Source organism: Bufo gargarizans, chromosome 4 (assembly GCF_014858855.1).
Source record: "Bufo gargarizans isolate SCDJY-AF-19 chromosome 4, ASM1485885v1, whole genome shotgun sequence".
Classification (NCBI taxonomy): domain Eukaryota; kingdom Metazoa; phylum Chordata; class Amphibia; order Anura; family Bufonidae; genus Bufo; species Bufo gargarizans.
Genome location: NC_058083.1, coordinates 361,189,113 through 361,213,754, shown reverse-complemented (window position 1 = coordinate 361,213,754; position 24,642 = coordinate 361,189,113). Strand labels below are relative to the sequence as shown.

General features: G+C 42.1%; 1 protein-coding gene across 4 annotated transcripts in view; it reads left to right on the top strand.

The window, feature by feature from the left end:
- LOC122934654 (presenilin-2-like) overlaps positions 1-19,359 on the top strand; it is a 47,859-nt gene extending 28,500 nt beyond the window's left edge. For all 4 annotated transcript variants that reach the window (XM_044290273.1, XM_044290275.1, XM_044290276.1 and 1 more), the window contains exons 8-11: positions 11,286-11,357; positions 15,591-15,701; positions 17,663-17,781; positions 17,909-19,359. In XM_044290273.1, the coding sequence (XP_044146208.1) occupies positions 11,286-11,357; positions 15,591-15,701; positions 17,663-17,781; positions 17,909-18,064 (458 nt within the window). In that variant the 3' untranslated portion in view covers positions 18,065-19,359. The remainder of the gene's footprint in view (positions 1-11,285; positions 11,358-15,590; positions 15,702-17,662; positions 17,782-17,908) is intronic.
- The last annotated feature ends 5,283 nt before the right edge of the window (positions 19,360-24,642 follow it).

Sequence of the window (24,642 nt, the reverse complement as noted above, 5' to 3'; positions counted from 1 at the left end):
TGGAGACAAAACGGAAGCATTTTCCCCTGGTATTGAGCCCCTATGACAGAACTCAATACCAGAAAACTTAAATGCTAGTGTGAAAGTACCCTTAATTAGGCGTATTTTAGGCGCAGATAGCAGCGTATTCTGCGACTTCGCCCTGCTCATGCCAGGTCTAAAATTGTGGGCGGGAAAAAGGACAGGCTGACAGGCCCATCTCATTCACCATTTTCTACGCCTCTTTTAGGCGTAGAAAAAGGTCTAAATGTAAGCCCACTCAGAAGCTGTCTTACATTTAGAACTGGCGCTGGATGCGCAGAAGTTATGGAGAGGCCTGCGACTCCTCATAACTTCGACAGAGCAACCACCAGCTAAGGGCTTTATTAAGACCGGCGTCTAAAAGTCTGGTCTTAATAAATGTACCCCTTAGTTAACTGCCTCTTTTTCTTTAACCACTTCAACCCTGCTAGCTGAAACCCCCTTAATGATCAGGCCACTTTTTACACTACTGCACTACACTACTTTCACCGTTTATTGCTCGGTCATGCAACTTACCACCCAAATGAATTTTACCTCCTTTTCTTCTCACTAATAGAGCTTTCATTTGGTGGTATTTCATTGCTGCTGACATTTTTACTTTGTTATTAATCAAAATTTAATGATTTTTTTGCAAAAAAATGTCATTTTTCACTTTCAGCTGTAAAATTTTGCAAAAAAAAAAACGACATCCATATATAAATTTTTCGTTAAATTTATTGTTCTACATGTCTTTGATGAAAAAAGTTTGGGCAAAAAAAATAATGGTTTGGGTAAAAGTTATAGCGTTTACAAACTATGGTACAAAAATGTGAATTTCCACTTTTTGAAGCAGCTCTGACTTTCTGAGCACCTGCCATGTTTCCTGAGGGTCTACAATGCCCAGACAGTAGAAAACCCCCACAAATTACCCCATTTCGGAAAGTATTTCATAGAACTTTTTATTTTATTTTCACAAGTTAGCGGAAAATGATTTTTTTTTTTCTTTTTTAGATTTTTTTTTTCTTACAAAGTCTCATATTCCACTAACTTGTGACAAAAAATAAAAACTTCCATGAACTCACTATGCCCATCACAAAATAACTTGGGGTGTCTTCTTTCCAAAATGGGGTCACTTGTGGGGTAGTTATACTGCGTTTGCATTCTAGGGGCCCAGATGTGCGAGAAGAAGTTTGCAATCAAAATCTGTAAAAAATGACAGTTGAAATCCGAAAGGTGCACTTTGGAATGTGGGTCCCTTTGCCCACCTAGGCTGCAAGAAAGTGTCACACATCTGGTATCGCCGTACTCAGGAGAAGTTGGGGAATGTGTTTTGGGGTGTCATTTTACATATACCCATGCTGGGTGAGAGAAATATCTTGGCAAAAGACAACTTTTCCAATTTTTTTAATACAAAGTTGGCATTTGACCAAGATATTTATCTCACCCAGCATGGGTATATGTAAAATGACACCCCAAAACACATTCCCCAACTTCTCCTGAGTACGGCGATACCACATGTGTGACACTTATTTGCAGCCAAGGTGGGCAAAGGGGCACATATTCCAAAGTGTACCTTTCGGATTTCACAGGCCATTTTTTACACACTTTGATTGCAAAGCACTTCTCACACATTTGGGCCCCTAAATTGCCAGGGCAGTATAACTACGCCACAAGTGACCTCATTTTGGAAAGAAGACACCCCAAGGTATTCCGTGAGGGACATGGCGAGTTCCTAGAATTTTTTTTATTTTTTGTCACTAGTTAGCGGAAAATGATTATTTATTTATTTTTTTTCCTTACAAAGTCTCATATTCCACTAACTTGCAACAAAAAATAAAAAAATTCTAGGAACTCGCCATGCCCCTCACGGAATACCTTGGGGTGTCTTCTTTCCAAAATGGGGTCACTTGTGGCGTAGTTATACTGCCCTGGCAATTTAGGGGCCCATATGTGTGAGAAGTACTTTGCAATCAAAATGTGTAAAAAATGGCCTGCAAAATCCGAAAGGTGCTCTTTGGAATGTGTGCCCCTTTGCCCACCTAGGCTGCAATAAAGTGTCGCACATCTGTTGAGTACGGCGATAGCAGAAGTTGGGGAATGTGTTTTGGGGTGTCATTTTACATATACCCATGCTGGGTGAGAGAAATATCTTGGCAAAAGACAACTTTTCCCATTTTCTTTATACAAAGTTGGCATTTGACCAAGATATTTATCTCACCCAGCATTGGTATATGTAAAATGACACCCCAAAACACATTCCCCAACTTCTCTTGAGTACGGCGATGCCACATGTGTGACACTTTTTTGCAGCTTAGATGCGCAAAGGTGCCCAAATTCCTTTTAGGAGGGCATTTTTAGACATTTGGATCCCAGACTTCTTCTCACGCTTTAGGGCCCCTAAAAAGCCAGGGCAGTATAAATACCCCACATGTGACCCCACTTTGGAAAGAAGATACCCCAAGGTATTCAATGAGGGGCCTGGCGAGTTCATAGAATTTTTTTTTTTTTGGGCATAAGTTAGCGGAAATTGATTTATTTATTTTTTTTTTTCTCACAAAGTCTCACTTTCCACTAACTTGGGACAAAAATTTAAATCTTTCATGGACTCAATATGCCCCTCAGCGAATACCTTGGGGTGTCTTCTTTCCAAAATGGGGTCATTTGTGGGGTGTTTGTACTGCCCTGGCATCTGGGCTGAAAGAAAAAAATGAACGGCACAGATTTTTTCATTCGCATCGATCAATGTGAATGAAAAAATCTCTGCCCAAAAAAAAAAAAAAAAAAGGAGGGGAAAGGCGTCTGCCAGGACATAGGAGCTCCGCCCAACATCCATACCCACTTAGCTCGTATGCCCTGGCAAACCAGATTTCTCCATTCACATCAATCGATGTGGATGAATAAATCATTAGCGGGATTTTTTTTTTTTTAAATATATATATACAAAGTGTTTGCCAAAGCATAAGAACGCCGCCTCCTCCTCAGCTCGTATGCCTTGGCAAACGTATCTTTTACTGCAGAGTAGAAATTTCGTCTTGCAGCGCCGCATACACCGACTTGCGTGTAATCTGACAGCAGCGCAATGCTTCTGTCCGACTAGCTGCACTGATGTGCATTCTATCGGTTGGTCCACCTCGAAGGTAAAAAAATAAAAATAAAAAAAAAAGGCCGCAACACAATAATTGTATTAACTTTGGAACAGAACATATAAACTTTAACTTTTTGAACTAAACAATAACCTTTTTGCTTACTGGTGTTTTTTTTTTTTTTGTTTGTTTTTTTACCTTTTATAGAACAAACCTCTCCTTCCCCATGGGTCAATGTGCAAAGCGCAAATCGCCCAAAGATGTGGCGAAGTGCGTTATGCACTTTGTCCCAGGTGAAAGGAGAGGTGTGCAGCAGCTGTATGTGAATGGGCCCTAATAGCCCTGTGTGCCTGTCCTGGTGAGATGTGATCCCTATGATTAGGTGTACCTGTGTGTGGTACTTCCGGAAACACTCCCCTAAGCATAGGGCAGGGTGGTCAGGACAGAAATAGCGGGTGTCACGCCTTATTCCACTCCTGCTACAGACACAACATCTTTTTCGGGGTGACGGTTGGGTTGAGGTACCGGCAACGACATTGGGGAAATGTCGCTCGTGTAGACTGCTAACTACACTGGTGGATGGGGCCACGGAACCTCCTGGGTACAGGAGGTTCTCGATGATCTCTTCCTGAAATTTGAGGAAGGATCCAGTTCTCCCAGCCTTACTGTAGAGAACAAAACTATTATACAGAGCCAATTGAATCAAATATACAGACACCTTCTTATACCAGCGTCTGGTTCTGCGGGACACTAAATACGGAGACAACATCTGGTCATTGAAGTCCACCCCTCCCATGTGAAGGTTATAGTCGTGGACTGAGAGGGGCTTTTCAATGACACGGGTTGCTCGCTCAATTTGGAGGAGAGCATGTAAACGTCACGCTTGTCTCTCCATTTCACCGCGAGCAGTTCTTGGTTACACAATGCAGCCCTCTGCCCCCTTGCAAGACGGGTGGTAACGAGCCGTTGGGCGAAGCCTGCGCGACTAGTTCGCGCGGTGCCACAGGCGCCAATCTGTTCTAGAAACAAATGCCTAAAGAGGGCCACACTTGTGTAGAAATTGTCCACATAAAGATGGTACCCCTTGCCGAATAAGGGTGACACCAAGTCCCAGACTGTCTTCCCACTGCTCCCCAGGTAGTCAGGGCAACCGACCGGCTCCAGGGTCTGATCTTTTCCTTCATAGACACGAAATTTGTGGGTATAGCCTGTGGCCCTTTCACAAAGCTTATACAATTTGACCCCATACCGGGCTTGCTTGCTTGGGATGTATTGTTTGAAGCCAAGGCGCCCGGTAAAATGTATTAGGGACTCGTCTATGCAGATGTTTTGCTCAGGGGTATACAAATCTGAAAATTTCTGGTTGAAATGGTCTATGAGGGGCCGAATTTTGTGGAGCCGGTCGAAAGCTGGGTGGCCTCTGGGACGGGAGGTGGTGTTGTCGCTAAAGTGCAGGAAACGCAGCATGGTCTCAAATCGTGTCCTGGACATAGCAGCAGAGAACATGGGCATGTGATGAATTGGGTTTGTGGACCAATATGACCGCAATTCATGCTTTTTAGTTAGACCCATGTTGAGGAGAAGGCCCAGAAAAGTTTTTAAAGGCTGGGCATAAAAGCTTCCCGGGTTGGCGGTTATAAATTGTGTGGCATACCGATTTGTTTCGGCCACGACTAAGTCCAAGAGCGACATTGGCTGGCAGGTTGCTGACGAAATACTCCTTTAACTTTTGCCGGCCGGCTCTGACCGAAATCTCGCGTCTCACGAGATGACGCACGAATGCGTCCAGGAGGAATTAATCAACCACCTTCCGGACGCATCCGTGCGTTAGGCGGTCCGGAGGTGTTTTAATCTTCATTTTCTCTTAAGGCAGTTGGATGATAATACGTCCATTGGCGCTTGTTTGGACCGGTGTGATTACACAGGCCAATGCAAACTGAATGTTGGAGGAACAGTTGCTACTGCAGTTGTTCTTCCCTCATTTAGTTCGGGTAATTATCACTAGTACATTCCTGATTACACAGACAGATGTGCAGCCGATTAATTAAGCACCTTTCATCAGCTAATAACTGCGATTATACAGGCTAATTATCGATAACGATGGTTCCTATAAACACTTGTTCACGTTAATTGGTCCGAAATTCATATGGTCTTATAGTACTCTTATCTTGGAATTATGTTTTAGGGCTTTGTAACCAATTACCAGTTATGGACTCAAGTTACAATAGTTTAAACATACAGTGGTTGTCCCAGAACCAATTAATACTGTAAGTTAAAGGACCACTGTAATTTTATACATCAGGCAGACAATGCACCAAATATATGATAGATGTGGTAAATCTTGATAGACATTTTTCTCATCCTTTTATACTATATCTTGGTTGGCTTTTTCTAGACTTTCGAATTTATGCCTTATTTCGTAGCCACAAAAATGGTTTAGTGAGGCACAAAAATTATCTAAAAAAAATAATATAAACCTTGTGCAAGGCATGTATGCCATTTTTTGGTAGAAATTAAACCATAATTCTATTTGTTGCTATATCTTGGTCAAATGTCATTCGAGACACCAAATGTTAACATGAAGGAGGCCATAGGCGTATGCAGTCCAGGAAACATGCTCTGTGTTGCAGCTGTATCTTCTGGATTGATTACTGCTCCTCTGAAGTGAACTTGATTTATGATGCTGTGAATTGCCATCTCACTGTGAGTCTACTGAACTGTTGTCACAACATTATGTGACTGTAGTTCAATAGACTCACGGACAGGAAGAAATTTTACAGCATTATAAATTATTATGATGCTGAGAGTTCATTTCAAAGGTACAGTGTTCAGTTCGGGAAATACAGCTGCCATACGGAGCTTGTGAAATTGGCCTTAGCGAAAACGGCCAAGCTACGCCCACCTATTGCATCAAATGTTCGCACAGTTTTGCTTTGAAATTGTGCAACCATTGGTCACTGCAGGTGAGTGAAGTGTCAACCACACGCGGCATTGGACTGACCTGTAGTGTCATAGAATGCAGGTGCAGAAATTTTACAACACCCGGCCTTCCCTTTAACCTGCATATCATTTGTGATTGTAATGGTTATGATTTAGGTAACTGATATGTTTGAAGGGCCAAATATAATGCATAAATTCTGGCTTTCGATATCCCCTTTATATATCCTGATCACAAGGATTCCTGCTATACAGAGCCTCAAATATCAGCACTAAGCCACTGTACAAGCATGTAAGCACAGCAGTTGAAATACCGTAAATACACTTCCATTGTGTCCATTGACATCAGTGTGAGTCTTGCTGCTCTCATCTAATGCAGAAAGCTTACTGGGTGCAGCTCTTGTCTGGCCACCAGGGTGGATAAAAATCAATGATTTAAAAAAATTTAAATCAGATTTTTTTTTATATAAAATGCTTTTTGAGGAAAATATATTACCATCCAAAGGTTATTCCATCGTGAAATAAAGATTAGTTTTTTAATTATGTAGAATAAGGCTGTATATGTTTAACCCCTTAAGGACTTGGCCCTATTTCACCTTAAGGACTTGGCCATTTTTTGCAAATCTGACCAGTGTCACTTTAAGTGCTGATAACTTTAAAACGCTTTGACTTATCCAGGCCATTCTGAGACTGTTTTTTCGTCACATATTGTACTTCATGACACTGCAAAAATTGGGTCAAAAAAGTTAATTTTTTTGGATAAAAAAATACCATATTTACCCAAAAAAGTTTCAGTTTCTCTACTTCTGTAATACATAGCAATACCCCCAAAAATGTTGATGACTTTACATTCCCCATATGTCTACTTCATGTTTGCAGCATTTTGGGAATGATATTTTTTTTTTTGGGGATGTTACAAGGCTTAGAAGTTAAGAAGCAAATCTTGAAATTTTTCAGAAATTTACAAAAAAAAACAATTTTTAGGGACCACTACAGGTCTGAAGTCACTTTGCGAGGTTTAAATAATAGAAACTGCCCAAAAATGACCCCATTCTATAAACTACATCCCTCAAGGTATTCAAAACTGATTTTACAAACTTCGTTAACCCTTTAGGTGTTGCACAAGAGTTATTGGCAAATGGGGATAAAATTTGAGAATTTCATTTTTTTTTTGCCTAATTTTCCAAAATTTTCCATTTTAACCCATTTTTTCTACTAACAAAGCAAGGGTTAACAGCCAAACAAGACTTTATCTTTATTGCCCTGACTCTGCTGTTTACAGGAACACCCCATATGTGGCCGCAAACTACTGTACGGGCACACAGTAGGGCGTAGAGGGAAAGGTGCGCCGTATGGTTTTTGGAAGCCAGATTTTGCTGGACTGGTTTTTTGACACCATGTCCCATTTGAAGCCTCCCTGATGCACCCCTAGAGTAGAAACTCCATAAAAGTCACCCCATCTAAGAAACTACACCCCTCAAGGTATTCAAAACTGATTTTACAAACTTTGTTAACCCTTTAGGTGTTGCACAAGATTTAATGGAAAATAGAGATACAATTTCAAAATGTCACTTTTTTGGCAGATTTTCCATTTTAATATTTATTTTTTCAGTTACAAAGCAAGGGTTAACAGCCAAACAAAACTCATTATTTATGGCCCAAAATCTGTAGTTTACAGAAACACCCCATATGTGGCCGTAAACCGCTGTACGGGCACACGGCAGGGCGCAGAAGGAAAGGAATGCCATACGGTTTTTGGAAGGCAGATTTTGCTGGACTGTTTTTTTTTGACACCATGTCCCATTTGAAGCCCCCCTGATGCACCCCTAGAGTAGAAACTCCAAAAAAGTGACCCCATTTTAGAAACTACGGGATAGGGTGGCAGTTTTGTTGGTACTAGTTTAGGGTACATATGATTTTTGGTTGCTCTATATTACACTTTTTTGTGCGGCAAGGTAACAAGAAATAGATTTTTTTGGCACGTTTTTATTTTTTATTTACAAAATTCATCTGACAGGTTAGATCATGTGGTAATTTTATAGAGCAGGTTGTCACGGACGTGGCGATACCTAATATGTATAAAACATTTTTTATTTATGTAAGTTTTACACAATGATTTCATTTTTAAAACAAAATTTTTTTTTAGTGTCTCCATAGTCTAAGAGCCATAGTTTTTTCAGTTTTTGGGCAATTATCTTAAGTAGGGTCTCATTTTTTGCGGGATGAGATGACGGTTTGATTGGCACTATTTTGGGGTGCATATGACTTTTTGATCGCTTGCTATTACACTTTTTGTGATGTAAGATGACAAAAAATGGCTTTTTTTACACCATTTTTATTTTTATTTTTTTACGGTGGTCATCTGAGGGGTTAGGTCTTGTGATATTTTTATAGAGCTGGTCGATACGGACGCGTCGATACCTAATATGTATACTTTTTTTTATTTATTTAAGTTTTACACAATGATTTCATTTTTGAAACAAAAAAAATCATGTTTTAGTGTTTCCATAGTCTAAGAGCCATAGTTTTTTCAGTTTTTGGGCGATTATCTTGGGTAGGGTATGATTTTTGCGGGATGAGATGACTGTTTGTTTGGTACTATTTTGGCGTACATGCGACTTTTTTTAGCACTTTTATTACCTTTTTTGGGAAGTAAGGTGGGCAAAATTTCAATTCTCTCATATTTTTTTTTTTTTTTTTTTTTTTTTTTATGGCGTTCGCCGTGCGGGGAAAGTAAAATGACCGTTTTATAGATCAGGTCGTTATGGACGCGGCGATACCTAATATGTGTAGTGTATTTTTTTTTTATTTTTTTTTTTTATTCAGTGATAAATGTTTTTTTTTTTTTTAATCTTAACTTTTTTCACCTTTTTTTTTTTTTTTAAATTTTTTTTTGACCCAGACCCACTTGGTTCTTGAAGATCCAGTGGGTCTGATGTCTGTATAATACAGTACTGTACAATATATATTGTACTGTATTGTATTTTACTTACACTTTGTCTGAACAGATCTCTGCCTTCAGCACAGATCTGTTCAGCACCATGGACAGCAGGATGCCTGAGAAGGCGTCCTGTTGCCATGGGAACCTTCCCCGTCTGCTCAGTAGTGTTCAGAACTTCGCAGACGGGGAAGGGTAAGTACGGGTCTGTCGGGGGGCTGCAAAGGCACAGCAGCCCCCCGATGGGAGAGGGAGGGAGCTCCCTGAGCTGTTAACCTTTTCCATACAGCGGTCCGTACAGAACGCTGTATGGAAAGGGTTAAACGGCTGACATCGCATCACCGATGTCAGCCGTTTATACCAGGGTGCCAGCAATGTGCTGGCACCCTGGTATACCCACTAGAAGCCAACAATTATTCAAGGGGAGGCGGGCGGGGGATCGTGATCCCGCCTCCCGCACCGCCCGCCTCCCGCACCACCCGCCCACATAATATCATTCAGGGGTGCAGGGGGGGTTAATAAAACTTAATTTCTGGCATTTTAACGTTTGATCCCCGCGGTCAGAGACCGCGGGGATCAGAATTGGCTAAAAGCGCAGCAAACCGCAGGTCTGAATTGACCTGCGGTTTGCTGCGATCGCCGATACGGGGGGTCACAATCTTATTTTAAACTCATGACGTACCGGTACGTCATGGGTCCTTAAGGGGTTAATTTTTTGGGTAAATAAATTCCATTAATCCATTCACAATGTCATGCTCTTCCGGTGGTTTTTGTAAGATTATTGGGCAGTTTCGCTGCCTACAAGATATTATCACAGATGCTTGGTTTACTTTAGCAGTTCTCAAAACTCAATTTGACTCAGCAGAGATCACATGCCTCTTATTTACAGCAAAAATGTTATAACATGAACAGAGTTGAGAAAAAGACCTTAATACTAACTTCTACAAACCTATGAATACAGAATCAACCTAATCAAACTAATATGAAAAGTTATTCTAAAAATCTTCATCTACTTATTATAAGTTATACCAGCAAGAATTAGTCTTTATGTAGAAAACTATTATTTAAATCAAGCCTTACTGACTAGTAATTTAAATTGTGATTTAAATCAGTTTGATTTAAATCAAATCCACCCTGCTGGCCACTCAAGTTACCTTATGGATAGGTGACATCAGAACAATTTATTTGGTCATGTCTGCAAAAATTAATTTGCTAATCATGCACCAGTCATGAAGGAAATTCGAGCACACAATCGTAGGGCTGCCATAGCGGTGCTATGCTGGTTTTGATGGGCTTTGCGCCGCCAGAAGAGACATAGACCTTTTCATAAATGAAATGCTTCCTCCAGAAGTCCGATTGCCAGACTGAAATCTACTCCAGCTTGCGGATGATGTAGATTTCAGTGATCTTTAATGCTGAATGATGGCTAATTTGCTGGGGCAGGTGGCCCGACCTATGCCCCACCTTCACTACTCTCACTCTTTGGAAACTGGCGTAAAACCCCACTTTCAACTTTTTAAAGGGGTTGTCCTGGTTCAGAGCTGAACCCGGACCTACCCTTATTTTCACCCAGGCAGCCCCCCTGAGGCTAGCATCTCATGCTCCGATGCTCTCCCTTGCCCTACGCTAGATCGCGCAGGGCATGGGCTCTTTTGTTTTCAATAACACACTGCCGGACGGAAACTACCGTCCAGTAGTGTGTTCATGATGTCACCAGCTCTGATGGGCGGGCTTTAGCGCTGTCCTAGCCGTTTTACTGGCTAGGCAGCGCTAAATCCCGCCCATCACTGCCGGTGACGTCATCGGGCTTCCTGGCAGCCCCATAGAGAGCCCTGGTACGTCACCGGATCTCCAGAAAATGCTCCAGTCAGAGGAGCTGCTGGGGTGAAAATGGAGGGATGTCCAGGTTCAGCTCTGAACCCGGAGAACCCCTTTAAGCACCAAAACCATGGCATAGGGAGATGATAAATCCTTCCCCATAGTGTGTATATGTGTGTGTATGTATATATATATATATATATATATATATATATATATATATATATATATATATATATATATATATAATATGTGTGTGTGTGTGTGTGTGTGTGTGTGTGTGTGTGTGTGTGTATGTGTATATATATATATATATATATATATATATATATATATAATTTTTTTTTTATTCCATATGAATCGGACTGCATACAAAATGGATCCATTATACAGCTATATGCATCAGCTGTTTTGCTGTTATTTTTCATGTTTTTTTTCGTAATTTAACATTCTCATGTCTTGTCTTGAAAGAGATGTTATTCTAAATTAGTCTTATTTTAATTTAAAAGCTGCCATGGTGTGGATTGTGGGGATGGCAGATTCTGACAGTACAAATCAAAGAATAAATCGACATTCAGAAGGTAAGTGTTCTTAAAGCGTACCTAAGTTTTATGTTTTCAAAATAGTCTGCACATTGGCTTTGCTTTTGTCTACAATTATCCATTCATAACTGTACAGGAAAAGCAATTTGGCGAGAGAGAAAAGAGAAGGGAGAGGCGCTCATAGGGTGGTGGGTAGCGGTTGTGTTGTTTTGCGTAATGGTCGAAGTGTGCTCACCTTTTGGTGTTGTGCTGGTTGGAGCACAACGTCCGTGGAGGTAGGTACACGTGGAGAAATAAGGGTGTGTTGGTTTTTTTGGGAGGGTCGGTGCTGCCAATACCCGTTCGGTCCCTTAGGGTGGAGTTGCCAAGGACTCCTAGGGACTGTGAAGGAAGAAGTTGCTGGTTTGTGTGCAAATGCACACAGTAGGGTATTTGTTTGGCGCACAAAAGGACGACCTCAGTCAGTGGACTTTGGTGAAATAGCTGTTTTTATTGTTCAGTAGACAACGCGTTTCGGAGTTTATAACTCCTTTTATCAAGTCTAAAACAAGGGTATAAAAGAAAAAAATGCCGGAGGCAAAAGATATATCCCCACCTGGTTAGATGGGTGTGGACATGCATTAAACAATAGAATATTTAGAGAGTTTGTGCGCATGCCTTTAAGCATTAAAATGTGCATAATTATATACAAAAAAAATAAATAAATATATATATTATATATATATATATATATATATATATATATATATATATAAAATAATGATGATAAAAATAATAGGATCTGTAGTTTGCAGAGAGAAATAAAAATGCAAATGTCAGTAACAATAGCAGTTGATTAAAAACGAAGGAAGTTGGTAAGTATTCAGTGGTCCGCGTATAGGGTCACTTTTGGGCCCAGGTGTGTGTACTATTTCTGCTGGCATAAAAGATTGTGTGTTTCAGGAGGACTGTGGTTATGGGATGAGTGAATGTATATAGTGTGTGAACGCTGGTGTCCCTAGTGCGGTATTGGGAAGGTGGTGTGTGTGTTATGACGGTATTTGGTGGAATGTAGTAGTAGGGGGGGGGGGGGGGGTTTACCTTAGTCGGGCGTCAGCAGAGAGACTGGCCAGATGGCTGTGGGAATAAAAACACAACAAATGAGAAGACGGACACTGAGCAAAGGGGCATGATGATGTCTGTGTGTGTGGTGATAGAACTGAGGGGGGGGCGAGGGAATATGGCAGATGGCAGGTTGGGGGGGGAACAAGACAGATATAGTGCAGTGCAATGTGGTGTAATATGTTGTATTGGAATATGGCTGTGGGGGTAATATAATGAAGGGGGGTGGGGGGGTGCAGGTGGCTGGTGATGATGAGAAGGGTGGGTGCAGTGTGTGGTGGTATTTTGATGGTTCTGGAGGAAATGTGCAGGAAAAGGTCTTTTTTGGGCTTCCCTAATGTATTTTTCAGTCTAATTATTCTCCTCTTCAGCTGCACAGCTAGATGCATTTCTGTCACGGGTTAAGGGGAAGGGAAAACACCAAGTACACACCACAACAAATAAACAACAATCTAGGCCTCAAAAGCTAAGGAAGAGGGATGATGACCACCTAATGATCCCTAGGCCTTTCCCTAACTCCTGCCAGTATGAGCAGATACTGGTGGTGGAAATACTCATACACCGGATACCTAAAGCCCTGCTAAAACTGACAAGCCCTAGGATAAGTAGCAGGGGATGAGACAGCTGCTTCTTATATACGTGACACTTCCTCAATGAAGGAATCTGTATCTCCCTGAGGCCTAGAAACAACACACACCAGATAATCGGAAACAGCGAAGGCAACAAGTACTTAGCTTAGAGATGTATGGAGAGGCAGGAGATTCAAGATGAACCAGCACTAGCAACTCCAAGCAGAAACTATCAACCGCATGGTCAGCAGTGTGAGGCGAATCTAAATAGAGCCTCATCACTGATAATGAGAGGCACCTAAGGAGAGGTGAGATCCTACCAAACAACAACATACATAGAAGAAAACAGAGACCTGTCAGATAGCCTCACGTGCAGCAAGTCTATCCGATCTTCTCACCTCTCTCACAGGAGGGATCGTCATAATTTATCTCATAAGCAGGGGCATCTGCCTTCTGTGGAAACTGCCTGCACTTTTTAAAATGAAGTTATTTAGAAGTTTGCTATTCTCTATTATCCCCTTAGTGACCACTAATATGCCTTTTTACGGCAGTCACTAAGGGGCCCAGTCTAAGCGAAGAGCAGGGTCTTGGCCCACACATGAGAACTGCACTCCTGTTCTAACTGCCCGGACCAGCAATGGCACCCACGGTATGTAAGCCGTTACAGAGGAAGTGGACTAACTCTGTCTTCCATCGGCCCCCTACAAATGAGATTGTGGGTTGCTGCTGTCAGTGCAGGCAGACCAGGCCCTAGTGAAGGCCCCAGGCCTGCCTCTAATGTGTCCCAGCAGGCCCTGCCTCTCTGGCGCAGCCTTCTGGTGAATGTCAGTATAGCAGTGACATTAAAATACATTGCACAGGAATATTGCAAAGTATTTTGGAAGCGATCAATAGATTGCCTAATATAGTTCCCTTGTTGGACTATTAAATGGTTATTAAATTTAAAAATACACCTTTTTTCCATTGGAAAAAAAACATTTTTTGTTGAAAAACAATGGCAAAAATCTCCACATTTGGTATTGTCGCACTACACAATTATCATGTAATTGAGAAAAACAAACTTTTATAATATGCTAATTAGCCTCTGGGGGGGGGGGGGGGGTGTTGCACCTGCTCCTAGAGGCTCCGTTTGCCCACCTCTTTTCATGCCCTTCTTCTCTTGATTGACAGGCCAGGCAGCGCTGCTCTCCTCCCTCTGGCTGTGTCTGCAGTGTAAATATTGCGCCGTTCGGTTATCGGCGCAGGCGCAGTGAAGAAGCTAGCAGCCGCCGAGCTCCTAGAGGCATATTAAAAAAGTTTGTTTTTCCTCAATAAAGGCTTTAGGCAGTGAGATGGCACTAATATAGGTATGTTCAGCTGACATTAGCACATTGCTAATGTCAGCCAGGTTAATACCCATTTTTCAGGTGACAGAAACCCTTTAAGAAGATATCTAAAAAAAAAATCTTAAAACTTAAGAAAGCTGCAGATATGTTTTTTGTAGACTATATAGATATAGCATTTGTTAACTTGACACGTAAGGCTACTTTCACACCAGCGTTTTTGCTGGATCCGGCAGGGTTCAGCAAAAACGCTTCCGTTACTGATAATACAACCATCTGCATCTGTTATGAACGGATCCGGTTGTATTATCTTTAACATAGCCAAGACGGATCAGTCATAAACTCCATTGAAAGTCAATGGGGGACGGATCAGTTTTTTATTGTGTCAGGGGAAACCGATCCGTCCCCATTGACTTGCTTTGTGGGTCATGATGGATCCGTTTTGCTCCGCATCCCAGGACGGAAAGCAAACTGCAGCATGCTGCAGTTTTCTCTCCAGTATGGGGAGGCAACCCAACGAAACAGAATGCATTTTGGAGCATTCCGTTCTGTTCAGTTACGTTTTGTCCCCATTGACAATGAATGGGGACAAAACGGAAGCGTTTTTTTCCGGTATTGAGACCCTACGACGGATCTCAATACCGGAAAATATTAACGCTAGTGTCAAAGTAGCCTAACAAGTTAAATAAACTGTGTATTGACTGTCAGCCAGGTGAGTAATATTTTTTTTCACATTTCCTGCTTTCTGTCTGATTTTTTTAATGTCATGGCTCCTTCTAAGAGTAACTGCCGGTAGGCATCATGTTATCTTATAAGTCTATGCCTTTGCATCTGGAGCCATATAAGAAAAACCAGAGCTGGGACTGCTGTAAAGACACCAAAAGACTCCATAAAGTTAACTGGGCTCTGATATCTTTGCTGGAGATAGCTGAGCACTTCTACAGCAGTCCCACAGAGTTGAATGGTTCAGCAAACACGCATGCATGTCTGCCGCCCCATTCAAATTGTAAGTACAGGTCCCCATTCTCAGGATTGGCAGGTGTCCCAGCTGTCGGATGCACATTGATTAGACATCCATAGACATCTCCTTTAAGAAAATAATTCCATCTAGGTAAAAAAAAACTAGTTTTGTTTATAGATGTCACTAAACCTACCCTTGGTTGAGGACTCTTTAGTAATGGATTTTGCATGATTTGGAAGCACTCTAAATAAATCCCTCACTTGGTATGACAATACATCCTAAATGTTTAACGCCTCTATTCCACTTTTTTCTTATTCAGAAGCATCAGAAAGTACAAACCACATATCGCAAGAAGACACAGAAGATCCAGGGCCTCAGTTTCAGACACCTAACAATAGGATTACAATGTCAGATGATGAAGATGAAGAAAGTAAGAGTAATATATGTGAATAAGGCCTCCTGCACACAATAATATCAGTTTTTGCAGTCCTAAAATTGCAGATCCACAAAACACGGATACCGGCCGAGAGCCTGCCGCCATTTTTTTTTTTTCTCCTGCAGAAATGTTGTATCCTTGTCTGCAAAATGGGCAAGAATAGAACATGTTCTACTTTTTTTTTTTTTTTTTTTTTTTTTTTGCAGGGCTGCGGAATGGACTTACGGGGATTATTTTTTTATTTTTTTCGATGAATGGGTCCGCATCAAAAAGATCTGATGCGGACCAAAAACTTCGGTCGTGTGTATGAGTCCTAAGACTGAGAGCAAAACTATACTGTTGCTGTCATCAAACCCTAATTTTTTCTGTGTTTTCCAGTACAAGACATCATAAATGTCATGGTGCCATTAAAAAGATACAACGTATCCCGCAAAAAATAAAGCCCTCATATGGCTATATGAACGGAAAATTTAAAAAGTTATGGCTATTGGAATTTGGGGAGATAAAAAAACAAAAATGGACCCAGTCCTTAAGGGGTAAAAATAATCATTTATGAAGGTTAGCTGTAGTTTTATAATATATTTATTTTACCTTTTTATTGCTCCTGTCTTCCACTCTGGGCAGTGGTCACATGACCATGTCCATGTAGATCGTTCCCATTTCCTATGATGTAATGTCCGTATAAGGGCAGTGACTGGGGAGTGGGAGGAGCTATAAACTTTAGCTGGATGTTGTTAGTGGGGCTGGAGATGTGGCAGAGAAAGGAGGAGTGCATTGTGGGTTTTCTTGGATACAATAACTGGAAGTGCTACATATAGGATGTAAAAAGCAGAGTGATTTGTTTGCTGGTGAAAACCAGTCAGAAGAACCAAATCGAAAAAAAAATATGGGGAAGATGTGCTTCATGTTCCGTTCTAGGTGCTAGTTGCAGCACCAGAGGCTGCAGGGAACAGCTGATTGGTGGGGATGCAGGGTGTCTGACCCTATTCCATTCATTCAGCACCTTGATCCAGGGTTGACCAGCTAAATTTTACTGCATCTCAGTACCACTCCACTGAACTACGTTTGCCAGCTAGCAATTCCTTACCCAATTACATGTAGATAATTGGGTAAGGAAACTCCTCTCTACAAGGGCTAAAGGTAGGGAACCCTATGAACTTGGATGATACTTGAAATAGAAGCTTCAAATATACTTAAAGGGGCTGTGCACTTTATTTACATCGATGACCTATCCTCAGGAAAGGTCATCAATATCAGATTGGCGGGGGTCCGACTAACGGCTGTTTGAAGAGAAGACCACGCTCGTACTAACGCTGCCTTCTCTTCAATGTTTACCTGCTTTTTGCCGCAACCGCAGTAGTGAGCAGGTGTAATTACAAGTAAGCCCCCTATTCACCTCAATGGGACGGATCCTTCCTATTCAAGTGAATGCATACGCAGCGGCAAGCAGGTGTGATTACAAGTAAACCATTCCATTAGTGAGCAGGTAAACCCTAAAGAGAAGGCAGCGCTCGTACGTGTGTGGCCTTCTCTTCAAACAGCCGATGCCGGGAGTCGGATACCCACCGATCTGATATCGATGACCTATCCTGAGGTCATCAATATCTCACAATTAAATATACATACATTTGGGCCAGGCTGAACGTGCATCTGTATGGAGGATCTGTGAGGACGTTGGGAGAGCGAGTTGTTGATCGAACGATCATTAAGCCAACCGCTATTGAATATGATCACGCGGCTAAGTGAAGCAGAGAGAAAACTTTGATTGTCCTGCTCCATCGTCATTAGAAACAGGGATGGGGGTCTGGCATCTCCCACTAAAACTAAATGAGCAGGAAGGAATAAGCAGCTTCCATATACTCATCGCTGTTAGAAAGGAAACGACTGGACTGGAACTAAATAGCGTTATCAAGAACACCGTTACACATCATTACTTTCCCTTTTTTTGTTCAAAGGAGGAGTAAAGCTTGGTCTTGGAGATTTTATATTTTACAGTGTGCTTGTAGGAAAAGCTGCAGCAACTGCAAGTGGGGACTGGAATACCACACTAGCCTGCTTTGTTGCCATTTTAATAGTAAGTAACGCTTACATTTGTGGAGGGGGTGGATTATGCAAAAAACTTAAACTATTGGACTGATACTATTCAGTCCAATCAGCCTACAGCTGCAGATTATTCATACCATCTCTTTTTACTTTTACAGGGGTTATGTCTGACTCTGTTGCTCCTGGCAGTATTCAAGAAAGCTCTCCCCGCTCTCCCAATCTCAATCACGTTTGGGCTGGTGTTCTACTTCTCCACAGATAACATTGTGCGGCCTTTCATGGACACTCTAGCCTCCCACCAGATGTACATTTGATAGATAACACCATGTGTATATATTTTTGAGTTCAACATGTAATCACCTACTGCTGTATATTTAAAGATGGCAGGGAGGCTCTGCGCACTTTTTTGTAATCCTAAAGCTAAGGCCTCTTACACACGACCGTATGGCTTTTTCTGTATTTGGCAGTCCGCGAAAATACGGATGACGTCCGTGTGCATTCCGTTTTTTGCGGCACGGAAGAGCTGGCGCCTGATAGAACAGTACTATCTTTGTCCGTTATGCGGACAATAATAGGACATATTCTATCTTTAAACGGAAATAAGGAAACGGAGGGCATACGGCATACCTTTTTTGTGGATCCATTGAAATGAATGGTTCCGTATACGGAACACAAAAAGCGGAACGGAAACGAAACAAATGCTTTCATGTGCAAAAGGCCTTAGTCTTTTAAGAAGGAAAAGAACTGGACGTACTTTATTGAAAAATACTCAGTTTTTAGTTTTACTAATATAATCTCAAGTAATATTGTGTCATTGTTTTCCACGCTGGTGCTACCCCTATGGATTTGGCAGACCATTTATGCACACGTCTGACCAGTTTATTCTGTGGCGGAGCTTTGTAATGGGGGCTTTTGCCATTGTACAGTTCACTAGATGGAAACACCTACCATCGCTTTCACATTTCTGCTGGGAGATGCAGCCAAACTCACTTGTGTAGCTACATGACAACATTTGTTGTAATGATAGTCAAAGGTGTTGCACTGCGACTGCAATGCATCCAAGTTGGATTTTTGTGCGACTGTATTTACAAAAAATGTGGCATGACATTGCTATGCCATAAATGTTGTACGACACATGTCACAGTGTAGCTGTACCCTTTTTGTTGCGTGAATTGCTGTCATCGTGTAGCTGAGTCCTAAGGGTATCTTCATGTGTAGAAGATAGACTGCAGATTTTCCACACAACATACCTCATCCACAAGTTGTGGAAATGGACAGATGCACATTTTGGAGTCAGGCAGAGGGATGCGGCTTCGATCGGTTACCATGGCAGTCTGGACTCTTCTGAAACTTCCCAGGCTGCCAAAGCACAGCTCAGCAGGTTATAGCCCCCAAAGGGGTTAAAAGTTATTGTTTAAAAAAAACAAGTTTAAATCACTTCCCTGTCACAATTTTACATATAAAAATATATAAACAAAAAAAATACATATCAAGTATCGCCGCTTCTGAGAGTGTCTGAACTATTAAAATATTGTTAAAATTTCCTGTGCAGTAAATGCCGTAATGTAAAAAAAAAAAAAACACAAGTTTTTAGCCCCCAACCCCCCCCCCCCCAAAAAAATTGAATGACAGTGATCAAAAAGTCATACATGGTACTAATAAAAACTACATTTTGACCCTCAAAAACATGCCCTCATATAGCTGCGTGGATGGAAGTATAAAAAAGTTATGGATGTCAGAAAAGGGATTAAATTTTTTTTTAAAAGTAGTAAACCACTAATAAAAAAGATATACAAATTTGGTATCGCTACATTCGCATTGAGGCGTGGAATAAGGACCTCATGTTATTTTTAGTGTACAATGAACACTGTGATGTCAAAACCCTAAAAAACTTTATTTTTTATTTAACCCCACAAAGAATTTTTTGCATCATTTTCCAATAACAGACATGGTAAATTGAATAGTGCCCTTAAAAAATACAACTTATCCTGCAAAAAATAAGTCTTCATATGGCTATGTGAACGGAAAATTAAAAAGGTTATGGTTATTGGAACGTGGATGGGGAAAAAAAAAAATCAAAAAATGCTAAACCAAAATTGGGCCTGGTACTTAACCGCCTCCGGACCGCCTAACGCAAGATCGCGTTCCGGAGGCGGCTCACTCAGGCACAGTCATACATCTACGCGTCATCTCGCGAGACGCGAGATTTCGACCACAGCCGGCCTACGCGTGCGCATTGTGGGCCGGCAAAAGTTACAGGACACGTTCGTCATCAGCCTGCCAGCCAATGATCATCGCTGGCAGGCTGATGATTTTCAAAAAAACAAATCAGAAGCCATCTAACACATTATATTTATAAATATGTTAAATGGCTTCTGTGCTCCTCTGCTGGTCCTTTTCGTCGGTTGGTTCCAGCAGAGGAGCACACATCACAGTGAGTACACCCAACACAACACTTAGCCCCCAGATCACCCCCCCCATCACCCCAATTATCCCCTTGATCGCCCCTGTCAATCGCCTAGTGAAAGGGAAAAAAGTGATCAGTGTAAACTGTCACATTTTTTTTCCCCACTGGTATTGACTGTTAGGTTTTAGGATAGTTTAGGCCCCTTGGTTAGGTAGTTAGCGATCGTTTAGCGCCCACCACACCGCAGTCGCTGATTAGCGTATCGCTAATCAGCATTTGTACTTTTATAGTATCTGTAAGTGATCAGAACTGATCACAGTCAGATCTATAATAGTATTAGTGTCACCTTAGCTCGCCCTCCATCCAAAACACAGTGTTTGCCCGATCAAGCCTGATCGGTCGCCCACACGTGCGTTCACCCCCGCCCCGCCGCAGTGACAAAAAAATTATAATTTTTTTATCACTGCACAATCACTTTACAAGCGCTCAGTTATTTTATATATTTTTTATCAATCGCAGCGGCTTCCGGTACTTTGCTAGCCTTCCATTTGTAAGACAGGCTTGCTTTTTTTTCTTGGGTAGTCTCAGGGAATACCCCATAAATTTAGTTGTCCAAATGGCAAATAAGGGGTATTCTTCTGAAGAGACCTACAGTCTTCTGACCCAGTCAGATGAGGAATGGGAACCCTCATCTGACCAATCCAGCAGGTCAGAATACCAACCTGTAAAAAGCAGTGGCAGTCTGACCCAAAGTTCGGACGAGGAGGTTGAGGTCCCTGATACCACCCGTGGTACCTGGTCCCGTGTTGCTGGACTACAGGTTGCGCAGGATCCGCTTCAAGGGCAGCACAGTGGGGCTGGCGCTGACGATTACGTGGTGAGGCATACACCAGCAGCACAGCCCATCCTGGAACTAGTACCAGCACTGCCGTAGAACATGGTGAAGTGGCGAATACCAGAAGGGCCAGTTGAAGCTGGTACGGTGGCACGTCGCAGCCACCACACAGACAGGCCCGTAGAGTCCCTGAGGTGCTGGCAAACCCTGATTGGCAGCCCCCAACTTCAGCCGCACCAGTAATTCCCCCTTTCACCGCTCAGTCTGGAGTTCGGGTTGAGACAGCTCAGATCGGTTCGGCACTGGGATTTTTTTTTAGCTGTTCTTGACTGCGGAGCTCTTGGACTTAGTCGTGGCAGAAACAAATCGGTATGCCACTCAATTTATAGCCGCCAACCTGGGAAGCTATTATGCCCAGTCTTTCTGCTGGAAACGCGTCCAAGTTTCCGAATTAATAAATTTTCTGGGCCTTCTCCTCAACATGGGCCTAACCAAAAAGCATGAATTGTGGTCATATTGGTCCACAAACCCAATTCATTACATGCCCATGTTCTCTGCTGCCATGTCCAGGGCACAATTTGAGGCATCCTGCGTTTCCTGCACTTTACCGACAACAGCACCTCTCGTCCCAGAGGCCACCCAGCTTTTAACAGGCTCTACAAAATTCGGCCCCTCATAGACCACCTTAACACCAAATTTGCAGATTTGTATACTCCTGAGCAAAACATCTGCGTAGACGAGTCCCTTATACATTTTACCGGGCTCCTTGGCTTCAAACAATACATCCCAAGCAAGCGTGCCCGGGATGGGGTCAAATTGTATAAGCTCTGTGAAAGGGCAGCAGGCTATACCCACAAATTTCGGATCTATGAGGCCCTGGAGCCGGTCGGTTGCCCTGACTACCTGAGGAGCAGTGGGAAGACAGTCTGGGACTTGGTGTCACCCTTATTTGGCAAGAGGTACCATATTTATGTGGACAATTTTTACACAAGTGTGCCCCTCTTCAGGCATTTGTTCCTAGAACAGATTGGTTGCTGTGGCACTTAGTCGCCGGGGCTTCCCCCAACGGCTCGTTACGACCCGTCTTGCAAGGGGGGAAGAGGGCTGCCTTGTGTAACTAAGAACTGCTCGTGGTGAAATGGAGAGACAAGCGTGACGTTTACATGCTCTCCTCTATTCACGCAGACACGACAATACAAATAGAACGAGAAACTAGTGTCATTGAAAAGCCCCTCTCGGTCCACGACTATAATTCGCTCATGGGAGGGGTGGACTTCAATGACCAGATGTTGGCTCCTTATTTTGTGTCCCGTCGCACCAGACGCTGGTATAAGGTGTCTGTATATTTGATTCAATTGGCTGTATATAATAGTTTTGTTCTCTACAGTAAGGCTGGGAGAACAAATCCTTCCTCAAATTTCAGGAAGAGATCATCGAGAACCTCCTGTTCAGGAGGTTCCGTGGTCCCATCCACCAGTGTAGTTAGCCGTCTACACGAGCGACATTTCCCCAATGTCGTTGCTGGTACCTCAACCCAAGCGTCACCCTGAAAAAGATGTGTCTGTAGCAGGATGGAATAAGGCGTGACACCCGCTATTTCTGTCCTGACTGCCCTGACCACCCTGCCCTAAGCTTAGGGGAGTGTTTCCAGAAGTACCACACACAGGTACACTATTAGCATAGGGATTACATTACGCAGGATAGGCACACAGGGCTGTTAGGGCCCTTTCACACAGAGCTGCTGCAAACCTCTCCTTTCACCTGGGACAAAGTGCATAATGTACTTCGCCACATCTCTGGGCGATTTGCGCTTTGCACATTGTCCCATGGGGAAGGAGAGGTTTGTCCTATAAAAAAGGTAAAAAAAAAAAAATCACCGGTAAGCAAAAAAGTTAATGTTCTGTTCAAAAAGTTAAATAAAGTTTATAAAAGTTAATGTTCCGTTCAAATGTTATTATAATGTTAATACATTTATTGCTCACTCCCCGTATGCTCAATATAAGGAGAATAGCAGAAACTCCTAATGCTGGCCATACATGTAATGATTGCGGAGACCCTCAAATGCCAGGGCAGTACAAACACCCCACAAATTACCCCATTTTGGAAAGAAGACACCCCAAGGTATTCGCTGAGGGGCATATTGAGTCCATGAAAGATTGAAATTTTTGTCCCAAGTTAGCGGAAAGGGAGACTTTGTGAGGAAAAAAAAAGTTGCCACTAACTTGTGCCAAAAAAAAATAATCTTCTATGAACTCGCCATGCCCCTCATGGAATACCTTGGGGGTGTATTCTTTCCAAAATGGGGTCACATGTGGGGTATTTATACTGCCCTGGCATTTTAGGGGCCCTAAAGCGTGAGAAGAAGTCTGGAATCCAAATGTCTGAAAATGCCCTCCTAAAAGGAATTTGTGCCCCTTTGCCCACCTAGGCTGCAAAAAAGTGTCACATGTGGTATCGCCGTACTCAGGAGAAGTTGGGCAATGTGTTTTGGGGTGTCTTTTTACATATACCCATGCTGGGTGAGATAAATATCTCTGTCAAATGCCAACTTTGTATAAAAAAATGGGAAAAGTTGGCTTTTAGAGAGATATTTCTCTCACCCAGCATGGGTATATGTAAAAAGACACCCCAAAACACATTGCCCAACTTCTCCTGAGTACGGCGATACCACGTGTGACACTTTTTTGCAGCCTAGGTGGGCAAAGGGGCACAAATTCCAAAGAGCATGTTTTACACATTTTGATTTCAAACTACTTCTCATGCATTAGGGCCCCTAAAATGCCAGGGCAGTATAACTACCCCACAAGAAGACACCCCAAGGTATTTCGTGATGGGCATAGTGAGTTCATGGAAGTTTTTACTTTTTTGTCACAAGTTAGTGGAATATGAGACTTTGTAAGGAAAAAAAAAATCATAATTTTTCCGCTAACTTGTGACAAAAAATAAAAAGTTCTATGCCCATCGCCAAATACCTTAGAGTGTCTACTTTCCGAAATGGGGTCATCTGTGGGGTTTTTCTACTGCCAGAGCATTGTTGAACCTCAGGAAACATGACAGGTGCTCAGAAAGTCAGAGCTGCTTCAAAATGTGGAAATTCTAATTTTTGTACCATAGTTTGTAAACGCTTTTACCCAAACCATTATTTTTTTTTATCCAAACATTTTTTTTAATCAAATACATGTAGAACAATAAGTTTAGAGAAAAATGTATATGTAAATGTAGTGTTATTTGAAAAATGTTACAACTAAAAGTGAAAAATTTCATTTTTTTGCAAACATTTTGGTCAATTTCGATTAATAACAAAAAAAGTAAATATGTCAGCAGCAATGACAGCACCAAATGAAAGCTCTATTAGTGAGAAGAAAAGGAGGTAAAATTCATTTGGGTGTTAAGTTGTATGACTGAGCAATAAACGGTGAAAGTAGTGTAGTGCAGAATTGTAAAAAGTGGTCTGGTCATTAAGGGTGTTTTAAGCTAGAGGAGCTGAGGTGGTTAAAGGGTTGCCAGTTTCATAGTGAAGTTGTTTTTATCTGCCCAGACTACCCCTACCACCGCATATTATTGACCCTTAGGGTGCATTCACAATCGTATGTATTTTGCGGTCGACAAAAAAATAAGGATGACGTCCATGTTGCGTCCGGATCCATTGT